Source organism: Thunnus albacares, chromosome 19 (genome assembly GCF_914725855.1).
Source record: "Thunnus albacares chromosome 19, fThuAlb1.1, whole genome shotgun sequence".
NCBI classification, from domain to species: domain Eukaryota; kingdom Metazoa; phylum Chordata; class Actinopteri; order Scombriformes; family Scombridae; genus Thunnus; species Thunnus albacares.
In genome coordinates this window covers 21,155,941-21,174,978 of record NC_058124.1, presented here as the reverse complement: position 1 = coordinate 21,174,978, position 19,038 = coordinate 21,155,941, and the positions used below count along the sequence as shown (strand labels likewise).

Here is a 19,038-nt window from a genome sequence, read left to right as displayed (position 1 = left end):
TTCTTCTTAAAATTCTGTCTCTTGACCTTAACTTTATTCTCAAAATGACAACCTTTTTTTTTTTAGAATTCAAACGATGTCTTAAAAAGCTGATAATTTAATTCTCTGCTTTTCGTATTGCAACTAAATTGTTGAAGGTATAAAAATTATAGTTTCATAGGCTGTTTTGAAAAAGAGTTAGTGTAGTTTAGTGTGTGTGTGTGTGTGTGTGTGTGTGTGTGTGTGTGTGTGCGCGCGCGCATGTGCTTCTACACATATATTTATGTTTTTGTGTAAATATGTATCCATGTGTGCTCATATTAGTTTTTATTGTTTTATCCCTGTAATGTTCTATTAGTTTATTTGTTCTCAATCTACTTTAGTGCTGGTCCGTCTTAATAATTGTTTTTACTGTCTGGACTTTTCAATTCTGTTTTTTTTTTGTTTTTTTTTTACCTTATGAAGCACTTTATAACATTTGTTTTGAAAGCAGCTAAATTAATAAATTAATAAAGATGATTAACTATTTCCCAGGGAGTTTTACATGTCACCCATGCCCAATACATTCACATTTTCTAACAATTTATGTGAAAACCAGAGGAAAAGATGACGAATTTAAGCTGTCATATATTTTATTTAAGCTTTCAGGAAAAACAGCACCTATATTACTTTCTCTCGACTGGAATAATTATAATTTTGTGAAAAAAATGGTTACTTATTGATTCAACCTCTGTTACATTTACGCTTTCTCCACTGCAGTGCTGGCTTAAGTTTTATTTTCCTGGGGATGTTAGGGAGAACAACTGGATGTGATGTTGGTGATTGTGGTTCAGAAGTTGGTGATTCTGGTTCAAATGTTGGTGATTCTGGTTCTGGGGCTGGTGATTCGGGTTCAGATGTTGCTGATTCTGGTTCAGAAGTTGGTGATTCTGGTTCAGATGTTGGGGATTCTCGTTCAGATGTTGGTGATTCTGGTTCAGATGTTGATGATTCTGGTTCAGACGTTGGTGATTCTGATTCAGATGTTGGTAAATCTTGTTCAGAAGTTGGTGATTCTGGTTCAGAAGTGGGTGAAGCTGGTTCAGAATTTGGTGATTCTGGTTCAGATGTTGGTGATTCTGGTTCAGATGTTGATTCTGGTTCAGATGTTGCTGATTCTGGTTCAGAAGTTGGTGATTCTGGTTCAGATGTTGATGATTCTGGTTCAGACGTTGATGATTCGGATTCAGATGTTGATTCTGGTTCAGATGTTGCTGATTCTGGTTCAGAAGTTGGTGATTCTGGTTCAGATGTTGATGATTCTGGTTCAGAAGTTGGTGATTCTGGTTCAGATGTGTCTGATTCTGGTTCAGAAGTTGATGATTCTGGTTCAGACGTTGATGATTCTGGTTCAGACGTTGGTGATTCTGGTTCAGAAGTTGGTGATTCAGGTTCAGATGTTGATGATTCTGGTTCAGAAGTTGGTGATTCAGGTTCAGATGTGTCTGATTCTGGTTCAGAAGTTGATGATTCTGGTTCAGACGTTGATGATTCTGGTTCAGACGTTGGTGATTCTGGTTCAGAAGTTGGTGATTCTGGTTCAGATGTTGGTGATTCTGGTTCAGATGTTGATGATTCTGGTTCAGATGTTGATGATTCTGGTTCAGAAGTTGGTGATTCTGGTTCAGATGTTGATGATTCTGGTTCAGAAGTTGGTGATTCTGGTTCAGATGTGTCTGATTCTGGTTCAGAAGTTGATGATTCTGGTTCAGATGTTGCTGATTCTGGTTCAGATGTTGATGATTCTGGTTCAGATGTGTCTGATTCTGGTTCAGATGTTGCTGATTCTGGTTCAGATGTTGATGATTCTGGTTCAGATGTTGATGATTCTGGTTCAGACGTTGATGATTCTGGTTCAGACGTTGGTGATTCTGGTTCAGATGTTGGTGATTCTGGTTCAGATGTTGATTCTGGTTCAGATGTTGCTGATTCTGGTTCAGAAGTTGGTGATTCTGGTTCAGATGTTGATGATTCTGGTTCAGAAGTTGGTGATTCTGTTTCAGATGTGTCTGATTCTGGTTCAGAAGTTGATGATTCTGGTTCAGACGTTGATGATTCTGGTTCAGACGTTGGTGATTCTGGTTCAGAAGTTGGTGATTCTGGTTCAGATGTTGGTGATTCTGGTTCAGATGTTGATTCTGGTTCAGATGTTGCTGATTCTGGTTCAGAAGTTGGTGATTCTGGTTCAGATGTTGATGATTCTGGTTCAGACGTTGATGATTCTGGTTCAGAAGTTGGTGATTCAGGTTCAGATGTGTCTGATTCTGGTTCAGAAGTTGGTGATTCTGGTTCAGATGTTGCTGATTCTGGTTCAGATGTTGGTGATTCTGGTTCAGATGTTGATGATTCTGGTTCAGACGTTGATGATTCTGGTTCAGACGTTGGTGATTCTGGTTCAGAAGTTGGTGATTCTGGTTCAGATGTTGATGATTCTGGTTCAGACGTTGGTGATTCTGGTTCAGATGTTGATGATTCTGGTTCAGACGTTGATGATTCTGGTTCAGACGTTGGTGATTCTGGTTCAGATGTTGGTGATTCTGGTTCAGATGTTGATTCTGGTTCAGATGTTGGTGATTCTGGTTCAGAAGTTGGTGATTCTGGTTCAGATGTTGCTGATTCTGGTTCAGATGTTGGTGATTCTGGTTCAGATGTTGATGATTCTGGTTCAGACGTTGATGATTCTGGTTCAGACGTTGGTGATTCTGGTTCAGATGTTGGTGATTCTGGTTCAGATGTTGATGATTCTGGTTCAGATGTGTCTGATTCTGGTTCAGATGTTGATTCTGGTTCAGATGTTGCTGATTCTGGTTCAGAAGTTGATGATTCTGGTTCTGACGTTGATGATTCTGGTTCAGAAGTTGGTGATTCAGGTTCAGATGTGTCTGATTCTGGTTCAGAAGTTGGTGATTCTGGTTCAGATGTTGCTGATTCTGGTTCCGATGTTGGTGATTCTGGTTCAGATGTTGATGATTCTGGTTCAGACGTTGATGATTCTGGTTCAGACGTTGGTGATTCTGGTTCAGAAGTTGATGATTCTGGTTCAGATGTTGATGATTCTGGTTCAGACGTTGATGATTCTGGTTCAGAAGTTGGTGATTCTGGTTCAGATGTTGGTGATTCTGGTTCAGATGTTGATTCTGGTTCAGATGTTGGTGATTCTGGTTCAGAAGTTGGTGATTCTGGTTCAGATGTTGATGATTCTGGTTCAGAAGTTGGTGATTCTGGTTCAGAAGTTGATGATTCTGGTTCAGACGTTGATGATTCTGGTTCAGAAGTTGGTGATTCTGGTTCAGAAGTTGGTGATTCTGGTTCAGATGTTGATGATTCTGGTTCAGATGTTGCTGATTCTGGTTCAGAAGTTGGTGATTCTGGTTCAGATGTTGATGATTCTGGTTCAGAAGTTGGTGATTCTGGTTCAGATGTTGCTGATTCTGGTTCAGATGTTGGTGATTCTGGTTCAGATGTTGATGATTCTGGTTCAGACGTTGATGATTCTGGTTCAGATGTTGGTGATTCTGGTTCAGAAGTTGGTGATTCTGGTTCAGATGTTGGTGATTCTGGTTCAGATGTTGATTCTGGTTCAGATGTTGGTGATTCTGGTTCAGAAGTTGGTGATTCTGGTTCAGATGTTGATGATTCTGGTTCAGAAGTTGGTGATTCTGGTTCAGATGTGTCTGATTCTGGTTCAGAAGTTGATGATTCTGGTTCAGACGTTGATGATTCTGGTTCAGACGTTGGTGATTCTGGTTCAGAAGTTGGTGATTCTGGTTCAGATGTTGGTGATTCTGGTTCAGATGTTGATTCTGGTTCAGATGTTGCTGATTCTGGTTCAGAAGTTGGTGATTCTGGTTCAGATGTTGATGATTCTGGTTCAGGGGCTGGTGATTCTGGTTCAGAAGTTGGTGATTCAGGTTCAGATGTGTCTGATTCTGGTTCAGATGTTGATGATTCTGGTTCAGACGTTGATGATTCTGGTTCAGACGTTGGTGATTCTGGTTCAGAAGTTGGTGATTCTGGTTCAGATGTTGATGATTCTGGTTCAGATGTTGATGATTCTGGTTCAGAAGTTGGTGATTCTGGTTCAGATGTTGATGATTCTGGTTCAGATGTTGATTCTGGTTCAGATGTTGCTGATTCTGGTTCAGAAGTTGGTGATTCTGGTTCAGATGTTGATGATTCTGGTTCAGAAGTTGGTGATTCTGGTTCAGATGTGTCTGATTCCGGTTCAGAAGTTGATGATTCTGGTTCAGATGTTGATGATTCTGGTTCAGATGTTGGTGATTCTGGTTCAGAAGTTGGTGATTCTGGTTCAGATGTTGGTGATTCTGGTTCAGATGTTAATGATTCTGGTTCAGATGTTGCTGATTCTGGTTCAGAAGTTGGTGATTCTGGTTCAGATGTTGATGATTCTGGTTCAGAAGTTGGTGATTCTGGTTCAGATGTTGCTGATTCTGGTTCAGAAGTTGGTGATTCTGGTTCAGATGTTGATGATTCTGGTTCAGAAGTTGGTGATTCTGGTTCAGATGTGTCTGATTCTGGTTCAGAAGTTGATGATTCTGGTTCAGATGTTGCTGATTCTGGTTCAGATGTTGGTGATTCTGGTTCAGGGGCTGGTGATTCTGGTTCAGAAGTTGGTGCATCTGGTACAGAAGTTGGTGATTCTGGTTCAGATGTTGCTGATTCTGGTTCAGATGTTGGTGATTCTGGTTCAGATGTTGATGATTCTGGTTCAGAAGTTGATGATTCTGGTTCAGATGTTGCTGATTCTGGTTCAGATGTTGGTGATTCTGGTTCAGATGTTGATGATTCTGGTTCAGACGTTGATGATTCTGGTTCAGGCGTTGGTGATTCTGGTTCAGAAGTTGGTGATTCTGGTTCAGATGTTGGTGATTCTAGTTCAGATGTTGATTCTGGTTCAGATGTTGCTGATTCTGGTTCAGAAGTTGGTGATTCTGGTTCAGATGTTGATGATTCTGGTTCAGAAGTTGGTGATTCTGTTTCAGATGTGTCTGATTCTGGTTCAGAAGTTGATGATTCTGGTTCAGATGTTGATGATTCTGGTTCAGACGTTGGTGATTCTGGTTCAGAAGTTGGTGATTCTGGTTCAGATGTTGGTGATTCTGGTTCAGATGTTGATTCTGGTTCAGATGTTGCTGATTCTGGTTCAGAAGTTGGTGATTCTGGTTCAGATGTTGATGATTCTGGTTCAGACGTTGATGATTCTGGTTCAGAAGTTGGTGATTCAGGTTCAGATGTGTCTGATTCTGGTTCAGAAGTTGGTGATTCTGGTTCAGATGTTGCTGATTCTGGTTCAGATGTTGGTGATTCTGGTTCAGACGTTGATGATTCTGGTTCAGACGTTGGTGATTCTGGTTCAGAAGTTGGTGATTCTGGTTCAGATGTTGATGATTCTGGTTCAGACGTTGATGATTCTGGTTCAGATGTTGCTGATTCTGGTTCAGATGTTGATTCTGGTTCAGATGTTGCTGATTCTGGTTCAGAAGTTGATGATTCTGGTTCAGACGTTGATGATTCTGGTTCAGAAGTTGGTGATTCAGGTTCAGATGTGTCTGATTCTGGTTCAGAAGTTGGTGATTCTGGTTCAGATGTTGCTGATTCTGGTTCAGATGTTGATGATTCTGGTTCAGATGTTGATGATTCTGGTTCAGACGTTGATGATTCTGGTTCAGACGTTGGTGATTCTGGTTCAGATGTTGATGATTCTGGTTCAGATGTTGATGATTCTGGTTCAGATGTTGGTGATTCTGGTTCAGAAGTTGGTGATTCTGGTTCAGATGTTGGTGATTCTGGTTCAGATGTTGATTCTGGTTCAGATGTTGGTGATTCTGGTTCAGAAGTTGGTGATTCTGGTTCAGATGTTGATGATTCTGGTTCAGAAGTTGGTGATTCTGGTTCAGAAGTTGATGATTCTGGTTCAGACGTTGATGATTCTGGTTCAGAAGTTGGTGATTCTGGTTCAGAAGTTGGTGATTCTGGTTCAGATGTTGATGATTCTGGTTCAGATGTTGCTGATTCTGGTTCAGAAGTTGGTGATTCTGGTTCAGATGTTGATGATTCTGGTTCAGAAGTTGGTGATTCTGGTTCAGATGTTGCTGATTCTGGTTCAGATGTTGGTGATTCTGGTTCAGATGTTGATGATTCTGGTTCAGACGTTGATGATTCTGGTTCAGAAGTTGGTGATTCTGGTTCAGATGTTGGTGATTCTGGTTCAGATGTTGATTCTGGTTCAGATGTTGGTGATTCTGGTTCAGAAGTTGGTGATTCTGGTTCAGATGTGTCTGATTCTGGTTCAGAAGTTGATGATTCTGGTTCAGACGTTGATGATTCTGGTTCAGACGTTGGTGATTCTGGTTCAGAAGTTGGTGATTCTGGTTCAGATGTTGGTGATTCTGGTTCAGATGTTGATTCTGGTTCAGATGTTGCTGATTCTGGTTCAGATGTTGATGATTCTGGTTCAGACGTTGATGATTCTGGTTCAGAAGTTGGTGATTCAGGTTCAGATGTGTCTGATTCTGGTTCAGATGTTGATGATTCTGGTTCAGACGTTGATGATTCTGGTTCAGACGTTGGTGATTCTGGTTCAGAAGTTCGTGATTCTGGTTCAGATGTTGGTGATTCTGGTTCAGATGTTGATGATTCTGGTTCAGAAGTTGGTGATTCTGGTTCAGATGTTGCTGATTCTGGTTCAGATGTTGGTGATTCTGGTTCAGATGTTGATGATTCTGGTTCAGACGTTGATGATTCTGGTTCAGACGTTGGTGATTCTGGTTCAGAAGTTGGTGATTCTGGTTCAGATGTTGATGATTCTGGTTCAGACGTTGATGATTCTGGTTCAGATGTTGCTGATTCTGGTTCAGATGTTGATTCTGGTTCAGATGTTGCTGATTCTGGTTCAGAAGTTGATGATTCCGGTTCAGACGTTGATGATTCTGGTTCAGAAGTTGGTGATTCAGGTTCAGATGTGTCTGATTCTGGTTCAGAAGTTGGTGATTCTGGTTCAGATGTTGCTGATTCTGGTTCAGATGTTGATGATTCTGGTTCAGATGTTGATGATTCTGGTTCAGACGTTGATGATTCTGGTTCAGACGTTGGTGATTCTGGTTCAGAAGTTGATGATTCTGGTTCAGATGTTGATGATTCTGGTTCAGACGTTGATGATTCTGGTTCAGAAGTTGGTGATTCTGGTTCAGATGTTGGTGATTCTGGTTCAGATGTTGATTCTGGTTCAGATGTTGCTGATTCTGGTTCAGAAGTTGGTGATTCTGGTTCAGATGTTGATGATTCTGGTTCAGACGTTGGTGATTCTGGTTCAGAAGTTGATGATTCTGGTTCAGACGTTGATGATTCTGGTTCAAAAGTTGGTGATTCTGGTTCAGATGTTGGTGATTCTGGTTCAGATGTTGATTCTGGTTCAGATGTTGGTGATTCTGGTTCAGAAGTTGGTGATTCTGGTTCAGATGTTGATGATTCTGGTTCAGAAGTTGGTGATTCTGGTTCAGATGTGTCTGATTCTGGTTCAGAAGTTGATGATTCTGGTTCAGACGTTGGTGATTCTGGTTCAGAAGTTGATGATTCTGGTTCAGACGTTGATGATTCTGGTTCAAAAGTTGGTGATTCTGGTTCAGATGTTGGTGATTCTGGTTCAGATGTTGATTCTGGTTCAGATGTTGGTGATTCTGGTTCAGAAGTTGGTGATTCTGGTTCAGATGTTGATGATTCTGGTTCAGAAGTTGGTGATTCTGGTTCAGATGTGTCTGATTCTGGTTCAGAAGTTGATGATTCTGGTTCAGACGTTGATGATTCTGGTTCAGACGTTGGTGATTCTGGTTCAGAAGTTGGTGATTCTGGTTCAGATGTTGGTGATTCAGGTTCAGATGTTGATTCTGGTTCAGATGTTGCTGATTCTGGTTCAGAAGTTGGTGATTCTGGTTCAGATGTTGATGATTCTGGTTCAGACGTTGATGATTCTGGTTCAGAAGTTGGTGATTCAGGTTCAGATGTGTCTGATTCTGGTTCAGATGTTGATGATTCTGGTTCAGACGTTGATGATTCTGGTTCAGACGTTGGTGATTCTGGTTCAGAAGTTGGTGATTCTGGTTCAGATGTTGATGATTCTGGTTCAGATGTTGATGATTCTGGTTCAGAAGTTGGTGATTCTGGTTCAGATGTTGATGATTCTGGTTCAGATGTTGATTCTGGTTCAGATGTTGCTGATTCTGGTTCAGAAGTTGGTGATTCTGGTTCAGATGTGTCTGATTCCGGTTCAGAAGTTGATGATTCTGGTTCAGATGTTGGTGATTCTGGTTCAGAAGTTGGTGATTCTGGTTCAGATGTTGGTGATTCTGGTTCAGATGTTGATGATTCTGGTTCAGATGTTGCTGATTCTGGTTCAGAAGTTGGTGATTCTGGTTCAGATGTTGATGATTCTGGTTCAGAAGTTGGTGATTCTGGTTCAGATGTGTCTGATTCTGGTTCAGAAGTTGATGATTCTGGTTCAGATGTTGCTGATTCTGGTTCAGATGTTGATGATTCTGGTTCAGATGTGGGAGATTCTGGTTCAGGGGCTGGTGATTCTGGTTCAGAAGTTGGTGCATCTGGTACAGAAGTTGGTGATTCTGGTTCAGATGTTGGTGATTCGGGTTCAGATGTTGATGATTCTGGTTCAGAAGTTGGTGATTCTGGTTCAGATGTGTCTGATTCTGGTTCAGAAGTTGATGATTCTGGTTCAGACGTTGATGATTCTGGTTCAGACGTTGGTGATTCTGGTTCAGAAGTTGGTGATTCTGGTTCAGATGTTGGTGATTCAGGTTCAGATGTTGATTCTGGTTCAGATGTTGCTGATTCTGGTTCAGAAGTTGGTGATTCTGGTTCAGATGTTGATGATTCTGGTTCAGACGTTGATGATTCTGGTTCAGAAGTTGGTGATTCAGGTTCAGATGTGTCTGATTCTGGTTCAGATGTTGATGATTCTGGTTCAGACGTTGATGATTCTGGTTCAGACGTTGGTGATTCTGGTTCAGAAGTTGGTGATTCTGGTTCAGATGTTGATGATTCTGGTTCAGATGTTGATGATTCTGGTTCAGAAGTTGGTGATTCTGGTTCAGATGTTGATGATTCTGGTTCAGATGTTGATTCTGGTTCAGATGTTGCTGATTCTGGTTCAGAAGTTGGTGATTCTGGTTCAGATGTGTCTGATTCCGGTTCAGAAGTTGATGATTCTGGTTCAGATGTTGGTGATTCTGGTTCAGAAGTTGGTGATTCTGGTTCAGATGTTGGTGATTCTGGTTCAGATGTTGATGATTCTGGTTCAGATGTTGCTGATTCTGGTTCAGAAGTTGGTGATTCTGGTTCAGATGTTGATGATTCTGGTTCAGAAGTTGGTGATTCTGGTTCAGATGTGTCTGATTCTGGTTCAGAAGTTGATGATTCTGGTTCAGATGTTGCTGATTCTGGTTCAGATGTTGATGATTCTGGTTCAGATGTGGGAGATTCTGGTTCAGGGGCTGGTGATTCTGGTTCAGAAGTTGGTGCATCTGGTACAGAAGTTGGTGATTCTGGTTCAGATGTTGGTGATTCGGGTTCAGATGTTGGTGATTCTGGTTCAGATGTTGGTGATTTTGGTTCAGGGGCTGGTGATTCTGGTTCAGAAGTTGGTGCATCTGGTTCAGGAGTTGGTGATTCTGGTTCAGAAGTGGGTGAATCTGGTTCAGATGTTGCTGATTCTGGTTCAGATGTTGGTGATTCGGGTTCAGATGTTGCTGATTCTGGTTCAGATGTTGGTGATTCTGGTTCAGATGTTGATGATTCTGGTTCAGATGTTGGTGATTCTGGTTCAGAAGTTGGTGATTCTGGTTCAGATGTTGATGATTCTGGTTCAGACGTTGCTGATTCTGGTTCAGAAGTTGGTGATTCTGGTTCAGATGTTGCTGATTCTGGTTCAGAAGTTGGTGATTCTGGTTCAGATGTGTCTGATTCTGGTTCAGAAGTTGATGATTCTGGTTCAGATGTTGGTGATTCTGGTTCAGATGTTGATGATTCTGGTTCAGATGTTGGTGAATCTGGTTCAGGGGCTGGTGATTCTGGTTCAGAAGTTGGTGCATCTGGTACAGAAGTTGGTGATTCTGGTTCAGAAGTGGGTGAATCTGGTTCAGAAGTTGATGATTCTGGTTCAGGGGATGGTGATTCTGGTTCAGATGTTGGTGAATCTGGTTCAGAAGTTGGTGATTCTGGTTCAGATGTTGCTGATTCTGGTTCAGATGTTGCTGATTCTGGTTCAGATGTTGGTGATTCTGGTTCCGAAGTTGGTGATTCTGGTTCAGATGTTGGTGATTCTGGTTCAGACGTTGGTGATTCTGGTTCAGAAGTTGGTGCATCTGGTTCAGGAGTTGGTGATTCTGGTTCAGAAGTGGGTGAATCTGGTTCAGAAGTTGATGATTCTGGTTCAGGGGCTGGTGATTCTGGTTCAGAAGTTGGTGATTCTGGTTCAGATGTTGGTGAATCTGGTTCAGATGTTGCTGATTCTGGTTCAGATGTTGATGATTCTGGTTCAGTAGTTGGTGATTCTGCTTCAGATGTTGCTGATTCTGGTTCAGATGTTGCTGATTCTGGTTCAGTAGTTGCTGATTCTGGTGCAGATGTTGATGATTCTGGTTCAGATGTTGGTGATTCTGGTTCAGAAATTGGTGATTCTGGTTCAGATGTTGATGTTTCTGGTTCAGATGTTGATGATTCTGGTTCAGGGGCTGGTGATTGTGTTTCAGGGGCTGGTGATTGTGGTTCAGGTGTTGGTAATTCTTGTCCACGTGTTGGTGAATGTGTTTCAGGAGTTGGCAATTTTGTTTCGCAATCTGGTGGTTTTGGTTCAGATTTTGGTGAGTTTAGGTCAATTCCAGATTGTGGTTCATGAGTTGGTGATTCTGGCCCAGGTGTTGTTAATCCTGGTTCAGGAGTTTGTGATTGTTGTCCAGTTGTTGGTGATTTGGGTCCAGATGTTGGTGATTCTGGTGCTGTTCCAGGTCCACAGCTGCATGGTTTGGTCTGAATGATGTTCTCAATCATTTCAGCACTTGGGAAGTTGAAGCTCAGGACACCAAAGCATCCCTGGTTTAAGGGATTTTTATTATATTGTTCCACAATGTTATTAAACTTCTTGTTAACTCTTTGAGCCAACCTTTTAGGACTCTCCCAAAATGATGCTTTGCTGTCAGTCAGCACAATGTGATGATTACAGAGGCGTGACTTCATATTCTGTATTGTGGCTCCAGTATTCTTCAGCATGTCATCTCCAAAAAAAGATTCATGATTTTCTGGTCCAGAACGGAACGTGTCACTCTCAAGAAAAACAATCTTGCCCCTCACCTGTTCCATATTTGGTACGGACGACTCAGTCCATATTTTATGTTTGTACTTTTGAATCAGTTTCTTTATTCGTTGTTCAACTTCTGACCTGAAAAACCAATGTAGTGTCACTTTTAAAAGCACAGTCTCACTTTCATTGTCCTTTAAGAAGTTGAAAATGATCTTGAGGACATCATCAAATCTCATGTCTTTCCATAACAACCAGTGACTATTGCGGATATTAACATCATTTTTGAAAAATAAAAAAAACCCGGTATGCACATCAAAGTACCGCAGTCCCACTTCAAGTTGCTTATCCAAGGTCCAAACTTGATATGTAAGAAGTGGTCCTCCATATAATGATAAGCTCTTGTGTGTTCCAGGAATGGAAATAGCAGAGATTGGAGTGTCATCAGGTATAGCCTTCATCCAGTTTAGGTTATAAAATCTTGCATCTAGGGCCGGGTCATCATTGAAACCTGTCCCTGCACCTGAACAGATGGTTACTCTGGGAGGGTGGAGACATGATAGTTGTTTTAACATTCCTTGAGAAATTACAACATTGTAAAAAAAAATGATTCAGTCAGTAAACCATACTAAGTGATGTATATTCTTATTAGGCAGAATAGGACAGTGGTGAAAAGTAACCAAGTACATTTACTCAACTACTGTACTTAAGTCCAATTTTTAGGTACTTGTACTTTACTTGAGTATTTCCATTTGATGCTACTTTATACTTCTACTCCACAACTTTTCAGAGGGAAATATTGTACGTTTTACTTTAGTTACTAGTTACTTGTCAGATGAATATTTGACACAATGGATAAAATAACAAGCTTTTAAAATACAACATATTGTTAAAGTGTGGAGTCGGGGTCACATTTCAGAAGTCTGTAAGTTGTTAACAGCTCCATCAAATAGTGACTTTTCCCTCTAAACTTCTCATATGGTTTTATTCCAATAAATGTTCACATGATCTATCTGGGGGCTATTTTTATACTTTTACTTGAGTAAAGGATACAAACACTTCCTCCACCACTGGAATAGGCAGATACAGTGAGAAAAGAAAATGCAACACAGTTATCTTAGGTTCAACTTACATAGAGAGAAGCCACAGGTAATGATGGATCCCCATAATTGGTTTGTTGATAGATTTATGGTCCAGTAAACTCAATCAGCATTTGTGTAGCTGTCTTTCCCAGATGTGTTTGTATTTTTGTCCCAACTGTCAGTTTGCAAAATGAAACCCTGAAAAGCTTTAACTGTGAACATGACGATGACACATAGGCAATTGTCTCCCTTGGAGTGAGCTGCTGTAACAGTGTGCATAATGATTTGACTTTCATTTGCATGCTTCTACTCTCTAATCTTTCATTTGGAGAGAGACAAAAGAGACAAAGAAGTGTTGGCATCGTCAAAGTGGAGAACAGATCATGTCGTGACAGTTTAGTTAGTAAAATATGGCTTCAGGGGTAGTCATGGAGAGGAAAGAGTCAATTCAGCTGGCTATTATTTTCAAATACTGTGTGTACAATTCATCAATTTTCTGAATAAAATTATAATGTTAGATTTGTAAGGGCTGCTACTAATATTTCAACAAATCAGTATAGGCAATGTCAGTGGAGGCAGCTACACAATATGTCAAAAAATGTGTGGACACATTTTGGAGCTGTTGTCTTTGTTTGGACTAAGCTCCACTCTAATCTTAAAGCTACACCATACAGTGATATTTAAGAAAATAATAGTTTCCATGTTTGTGGAGGCTTGTGGAAGACCTTTTCTGTTTCAACATGACAATGACCACATGCACAAAGCAAAGCCCATGAAGACATTTTTCCTCGACTGATGTTGAAGAACAGAGGCCTGCTCTCAACCCTGTCCAATACTTTCAAGATGAACTGGAGCCAGGCCCAAAATCATTGCCCTCATGAATGCTGTTGTGGCTAAATGGGATCAAATCTCTGCAGCCAGGTGTTAAAATGAATAAAGAAATAGAGTAGAAGCTGTTATTGCAACATTTTGAATAAGATGTTTAACAATCACATGTGAGTGTAATTATTTAGGTATTGATGATGAATTTTTGGCTTTATTGGATGGACCTTTGGAGTGTTTGACAAGATACAAACATGATTATTAAGTTTCTGAATGATTGTAAACAGGCATATAAAGCACTGACATTGCTCTACAAGGTTTGTTTTATGTTTTCTTTTTACAGGCATTGAACATACACACATACTGCAGCAGTTTACCTTTATGTGGTTGGTTGGTTGGGCTGTGCTACCACGTCATTCTTATCTCGGCCAATAAGCTTGTGCCCGGCCACTGCTGATCCTCTTCCTGACCACCTGTTGCATATTAGTGAGAAAGGTTATCTGCAGAAGCACAATCAGATAAGCATTAATATAATAATAATAATAATTTTATTTATAGAGTACTTTTCAAGCAATAAGCACAAAGTGCTTTCCAAAGGGGAGGAAATTCAAAACATAACAACATTGGGAGCAATTGCAAGAGTTAAATTAATGAAACACAAATATACATACACCAACATAGCCATTCTACAAAAATATGTTTTAAGATGAGATTTAAAGGCAGTGACAGAGTCAACTGATTTGATGCTTAGTGGGAGGCTGTTCCAGAGCTGAGGAGCCAGTGGTGCAAAGGCCCGATCGCCCTTTGTTTTTAACCTGGACACTGGAATAGTTAGAAGACCCAGACTGGCAGACCTGAGGGCCCCGTTTGGACAGTACGGTGTAAAGAGCATAGAGAACATACTCTGGTGGCCTTTTATGTGATTAAGACTTTAAAATGGAAAATCCACTTTAAAATGGATCCTAAAAGAGACTGGAAGCCAGTGCAGTGAAGGCAAGATTGGTGTGATGTGAGAGAATCACTTTGTTTTGGTCAATAGTCTAGCTGCTGAATTTTGAACAATTTGGAGCTGTTTCATAGCTCAGTTGGTCAGGCATGTAAACAAAGCACTACGGTAATCAAGGTGGGAGGATATAAGAGCATGTATTAGCTTTTACAGATTCTGGAAATTTAGTTGCAGTGGGAAGCAACATACAATATAGTAGGTTCTGATGGTTAATACCACCACTTTAAATTTAGGGTCCTTGGTCTTGTAACAGTGGAGATTCTTTGAGGATATTTGAGACTTGAGACACAAATTATATCTGATGGTAGCACAGAACGTTTGGGATATTTATATATTTCATGTTCAATCCGGGAGTAATCCTAACAGGAATGCTGGAGGCTGTGAGTTAAGGTGTGTTTATTATATGCCAGTGGGTGGAGCTAGTGAGCGAGAAGGAGAATGTCAGAGGGAGCAGAGAAGAGTTCTGTTCAGTGACCGGTGTTGTGTCCAGGTGTGCTGCAGGAATAATTTGTCATGTGCAGTGGAGGACTCAGGCTGTCTCAGGGGCACGGGCAAAAAAATATAAAAGGCACCTTATACATTCAATAGGCCCTCACTTCACAATGTTTTCTCCCATACAGTGCACCCTATAGGGCAACTTTTCTCATTGAAAGGGCACCCAATTCTGTACTTAAGTATGTTAGACTTAGGGGAACCTTAAATTGCACTTTTTCCTTTTTTTTGTTGTTAACTAGAAGGGCACCCATACAGAACATCCAGCTCACCCCATTACAACAGCATCATAAAAGGGCACATCATATTTTCTCATTTTTGGGGGGGTCTTTACAGGACACTATCACATTTTCTTCCACAGAAAGGGCACCATGAGGATGCTTCATTCCAGATTATTACGTATAGAGGCACTCTATCCTAATTTACCCATAAGTAGTCAGTCATTACAGAACTTTGGTATGTTTTCTCCTTTGTGCAGGCATTTTATCATACTGTGGGACACCTTGGAGGGCATTTTATCATACTGTGGGGGCACCTTATAGGGCATTTTATAATAATGTGGGCGGCACCTTAGAGGGCATTTTATCATACTGTGGGGGCACCTTAGAGGACACGTTCGCAGTTTTTTTTCTTCTTTTTTTTTGTCCTCAGGGGTTGCCCCCACTGACCCCACCCCTCAAGTCCACCAGTGATCATATGCGTGTGGTGGTGGAGATGGCGTGGAGAATGTTTGCAGCTAGGTCACGGGTGCCCTGTGGACTGGATTACCATCTCTGTTAAAAGAGCAACCAGAAAAGATTAAAATGATCAATTAAAACTATGTTGTGTAAGGAGCATTCTGACTGTAGCCATGTGTGGAGACTAAGCAGCCTGCTAAAATGCCCCACACCTCGACAGAAAGAAGGGATCAGCCCAGACACTAAAACCGATTTTTTTGCAGTCCATGAGTAATTTAAAAAGTCTGTTAAAATTGTGTTTTAGTATTTCAGACTGTTGATAGGGGGTATAATTGTGACCTACATGGATAATAACATTTTTGGCCTGAGGATGTTTACTTAAAAGAGGTGGAATCTGTTGGATCATGTCCAAAACCTTGGCACCAGGGAAGCAATAACATGGACCATTCTGCTACCAGTGTCAATTGACATCAGGAACAATCAGATAATGTCTTTAAAATGACAAAGCTTAAAGCCTACTTCTGCACCACCATTTGCTAGTAGTAGTAGGAGTTAATCCCATCTTTGTCTTTGCAAGATGTCTGTGAAAACTCATGTCTGTGAGAACTGAGATCCTTTACAAGAGAAAGGTAGATAGCATGAGAACTGACGGGCTTGGTAGGTGTGTACCTGTGTAGCTCTCACTCATCCTTCCCTCTGACAAGCTTTAGCTGTCAAATGTCAGCTTATAGCCTGAAACATGTGCATCTCATATTTCCTGTGCATAACACCCCAAAGACAGTGACAAGTTTGTTTTCTTTCTTTTCTGTCTTGGGAATCCAACCTCGGCTGCAGGAGTGTGGTTAGAGAATGACAGAAAAAGAGGTACCCATGCCACACTTCAGAATAATATTGTTTAGTCAGCTCTTTTTGCCCCTGTAGTGTCTTGATAGCTGCAACTTTTACAAAACTGATGTAGGTCAGTTGTGAGATGCAATAGACATTTTTGGAATATTCAAAGCCAAAGCTCAGCAACTACATTGGTCTTAATTAAGACTGGAATCTTACATTTTAGCATCTGCTTTACCCTTATAAAAATTATTATTATGCTATAGAAATGTGTAATTTCCATGAAAACAACATGCAAAGCAGCATGTAAAGGTAGCTAGCTTTAGTAACATTAATCACTGCCATCTCAGCTTTTGACTCTAGAGGAATTCATGTGATTTGCTGTGATCGAACTACCTTTAAATAACATATTTAAATGTAAATTATTGATTGTTTTTAATATACTGTAAATTTTAAAGGATGGGTTCACAATTTTTCAAGTCTGTCTTAAAACACAGAGAGAGAGAGAGAGAGAGAGAGAGAGAGAGAGACAGAGAGAGAGAGCGAGAGAGAGAGAGAGAGGAAGAGAGAGAGAGAGAGCAGTGGTTCTCAAATGTGGTCCAGGGACCCCCAGGGGTCCTTCAGGGGGTCCCCAGCAAATTAGGGGAATCATTTATTTTCACTGTAATTCCACCCATAAGTAACACAATGACAGAATGTATGACTATTTTGGTCATGGGTTTCATACACAGGCAAAGATCTTATTAGATGGGGGACAAAATCTTATCAAATGGGGATCCTTGGTCTAATTTGTGTCAATTTAGGGGTCCTGGATGTGAAAAAGTTTAAAAACCACTGCATTAGAAAATCCCTTCTTAGTGCACTTACAATGTAAGTGATGGAGGCCAAAAAACACAGTCCTCCTTCGGTGCAAAAATGTATTTTAAAGTTTATCTGAAGCTAATATGAAGCTTCAGCCGTCCAAATGAGTCAAATCAAGCAGATATCCTTCAATGTTAGTCTTTTTAGTGCCAAAGTCCCTCTTTTTGTTATTATACTTCCACAGGGAAATACTGTCTGAGGAAACAAAAAGAGGGAATTTGATGCTAGTTTCATTTTTTTAGAGACTCAGTAATTTCCTAAAACAGCTGGGCACTTCAGTTTTCAGCAAATGTTACTCAAACAGGAGTGAATAGTTTATTTCTTGAGGAATATATATCTGCAATTTAGTTATTGGACAACAATGGATCTCTGTGACAGATTAATAAGATACTGTAAATCACAGACAATACTTGTTTGGGGGATCAATTCAGTGGCGATTTAAGTCTTTTAATGGGATTTGTTGACAGTAGTAAAAATTTTGAATATGCCCAAACTTTAAGTCTGACTCCAAGTCTAGAGCTCTTTTATTAGATGCAATTGAGAAGGATCTTGTGGGTAAAATTATCAGTTTAGGAAGTGACAGGTAGTTTTATTTGATGGTCCTCAAGTTCAATGTTTCTTTTATTTTGTTTTTCCTCATGTAGCTCTATGAGCTGATGGTCATGGCTTTCAAGTATCAAGTCTTCCTTTGTCCACGCCCAAAAGACTTGCTGCTCATCTCGTACAATCACATAGATACCATCAGAGAATTTGTGAAAGACACTCCTGTGGTTGTGAACCAAGTGGATGAGACACATAGGAAGATCATTGAGGTAGATAACAGTTGTAAACCAGTCTTGTACTGGATCATTCCATTACTGAATACTTTGGGTTTGAAGTTACATTTTTTAAATTCCACTACATGTCTATGTGTTAATTTTGCAGTCTGTACAATAAATTAGTCTATACTGTCTAAATTCCAGCTGTCAGTGTTTAGCGTCTGTATGTACATCCTGTGTGACCTGTTTTTCTCTTGATGTAGGCATACTCATTGTTGTCAGAAGGTGAATTCCAGTTTCTCAGACAAACACCGCTCATATTTCTTTCAAAACATGCATGTTCACGTGAGTCCTTGTGTCATTTTATCTCATCAGTCCATACGAGTGAGACGAACTTATAAAAAACCTTTTTTTCTTCAATCAGAATTTTTTATTCTCTCATTTAGGTGTCATTTTTCCTCAAAAATCAGATCCCAACTGACATTTTTCCCTGTTGACCTTTCATGAAATTTTCATTTCCAGGACAGGTGTAATTATTAATATCAACAACTGCTGCTTTCAATTTAGATTTTCCAGTTACAAGGCCTTGTTATTGTGCATGATGGCTCAAGCTGGATATGGCATGCAATATAGAAATTAAGGTGGTACTATTTTTTTTGACTGGTACTGTATGTGTGTGTGTGGTATGTATGAATGCTTATTGGTGCACCTAAATGGAGTACAGTCCTCATCAGTGATACCTGTGTTCTTCCTGTTGTGACGTCAAAAAGTCTGCTGTTAAAACGGCATGAAACTGAAACTATTACATAAATATGTAAACACAATCCCAGTGGTAGAGTACAAAGAAGTACATTTACCCTAGTAGAGGTAAACCATAATCTATATTCAATCCATGAGGTGACAGTGTTCTCAGACAGTGGATCCAAAAGTGTTCCCCCCCTGGAAAGTAAAACAAGTTACCTCCTCTTGGGTGCTGTGATACCTTCTCAGTATATCTTAGAGAGGAAATAGGATTATTAAATTCAACAAAATGTGCTGCTACTGGATAATAGCAGAATTAAATGACACTAAACACATAATGAGGATTTTAGCTGCATTTTAATTGTACAAAGTTTATGATATCCCCAGAGTGACAGCTGCCAGTGTGGATAATTTTACACTCTGATTC

At 40.3% G+C, this 19,038-nt stretch overlaps 1 protein-coding gene across 1 annotated transcript; it reads right to left on the bottom strand.

Moving 5' to 3' along the window:
- Positions 1 to 2,139: 2,139 nt before the first annotated feature.
- LOC122970312 (zonadhesin-like) lies at positions 2,140 to 3,963 on the bottom strand (the record flags this gene model as incomplete). The annotated part of the gene is made up of 3 exons (XM_044336443.1): positions 2,140 to 3,342; positions 3,388 to 3,447; positions 3,919 to 3,963. Coding segments are annotated over 3 exons (1,308 nt in total), but the record flags the coding sequence as incomplete, so codon positions are not given.
- Positions 3,964 to 19,038: the final 15,075 nt, after the last annotated feature.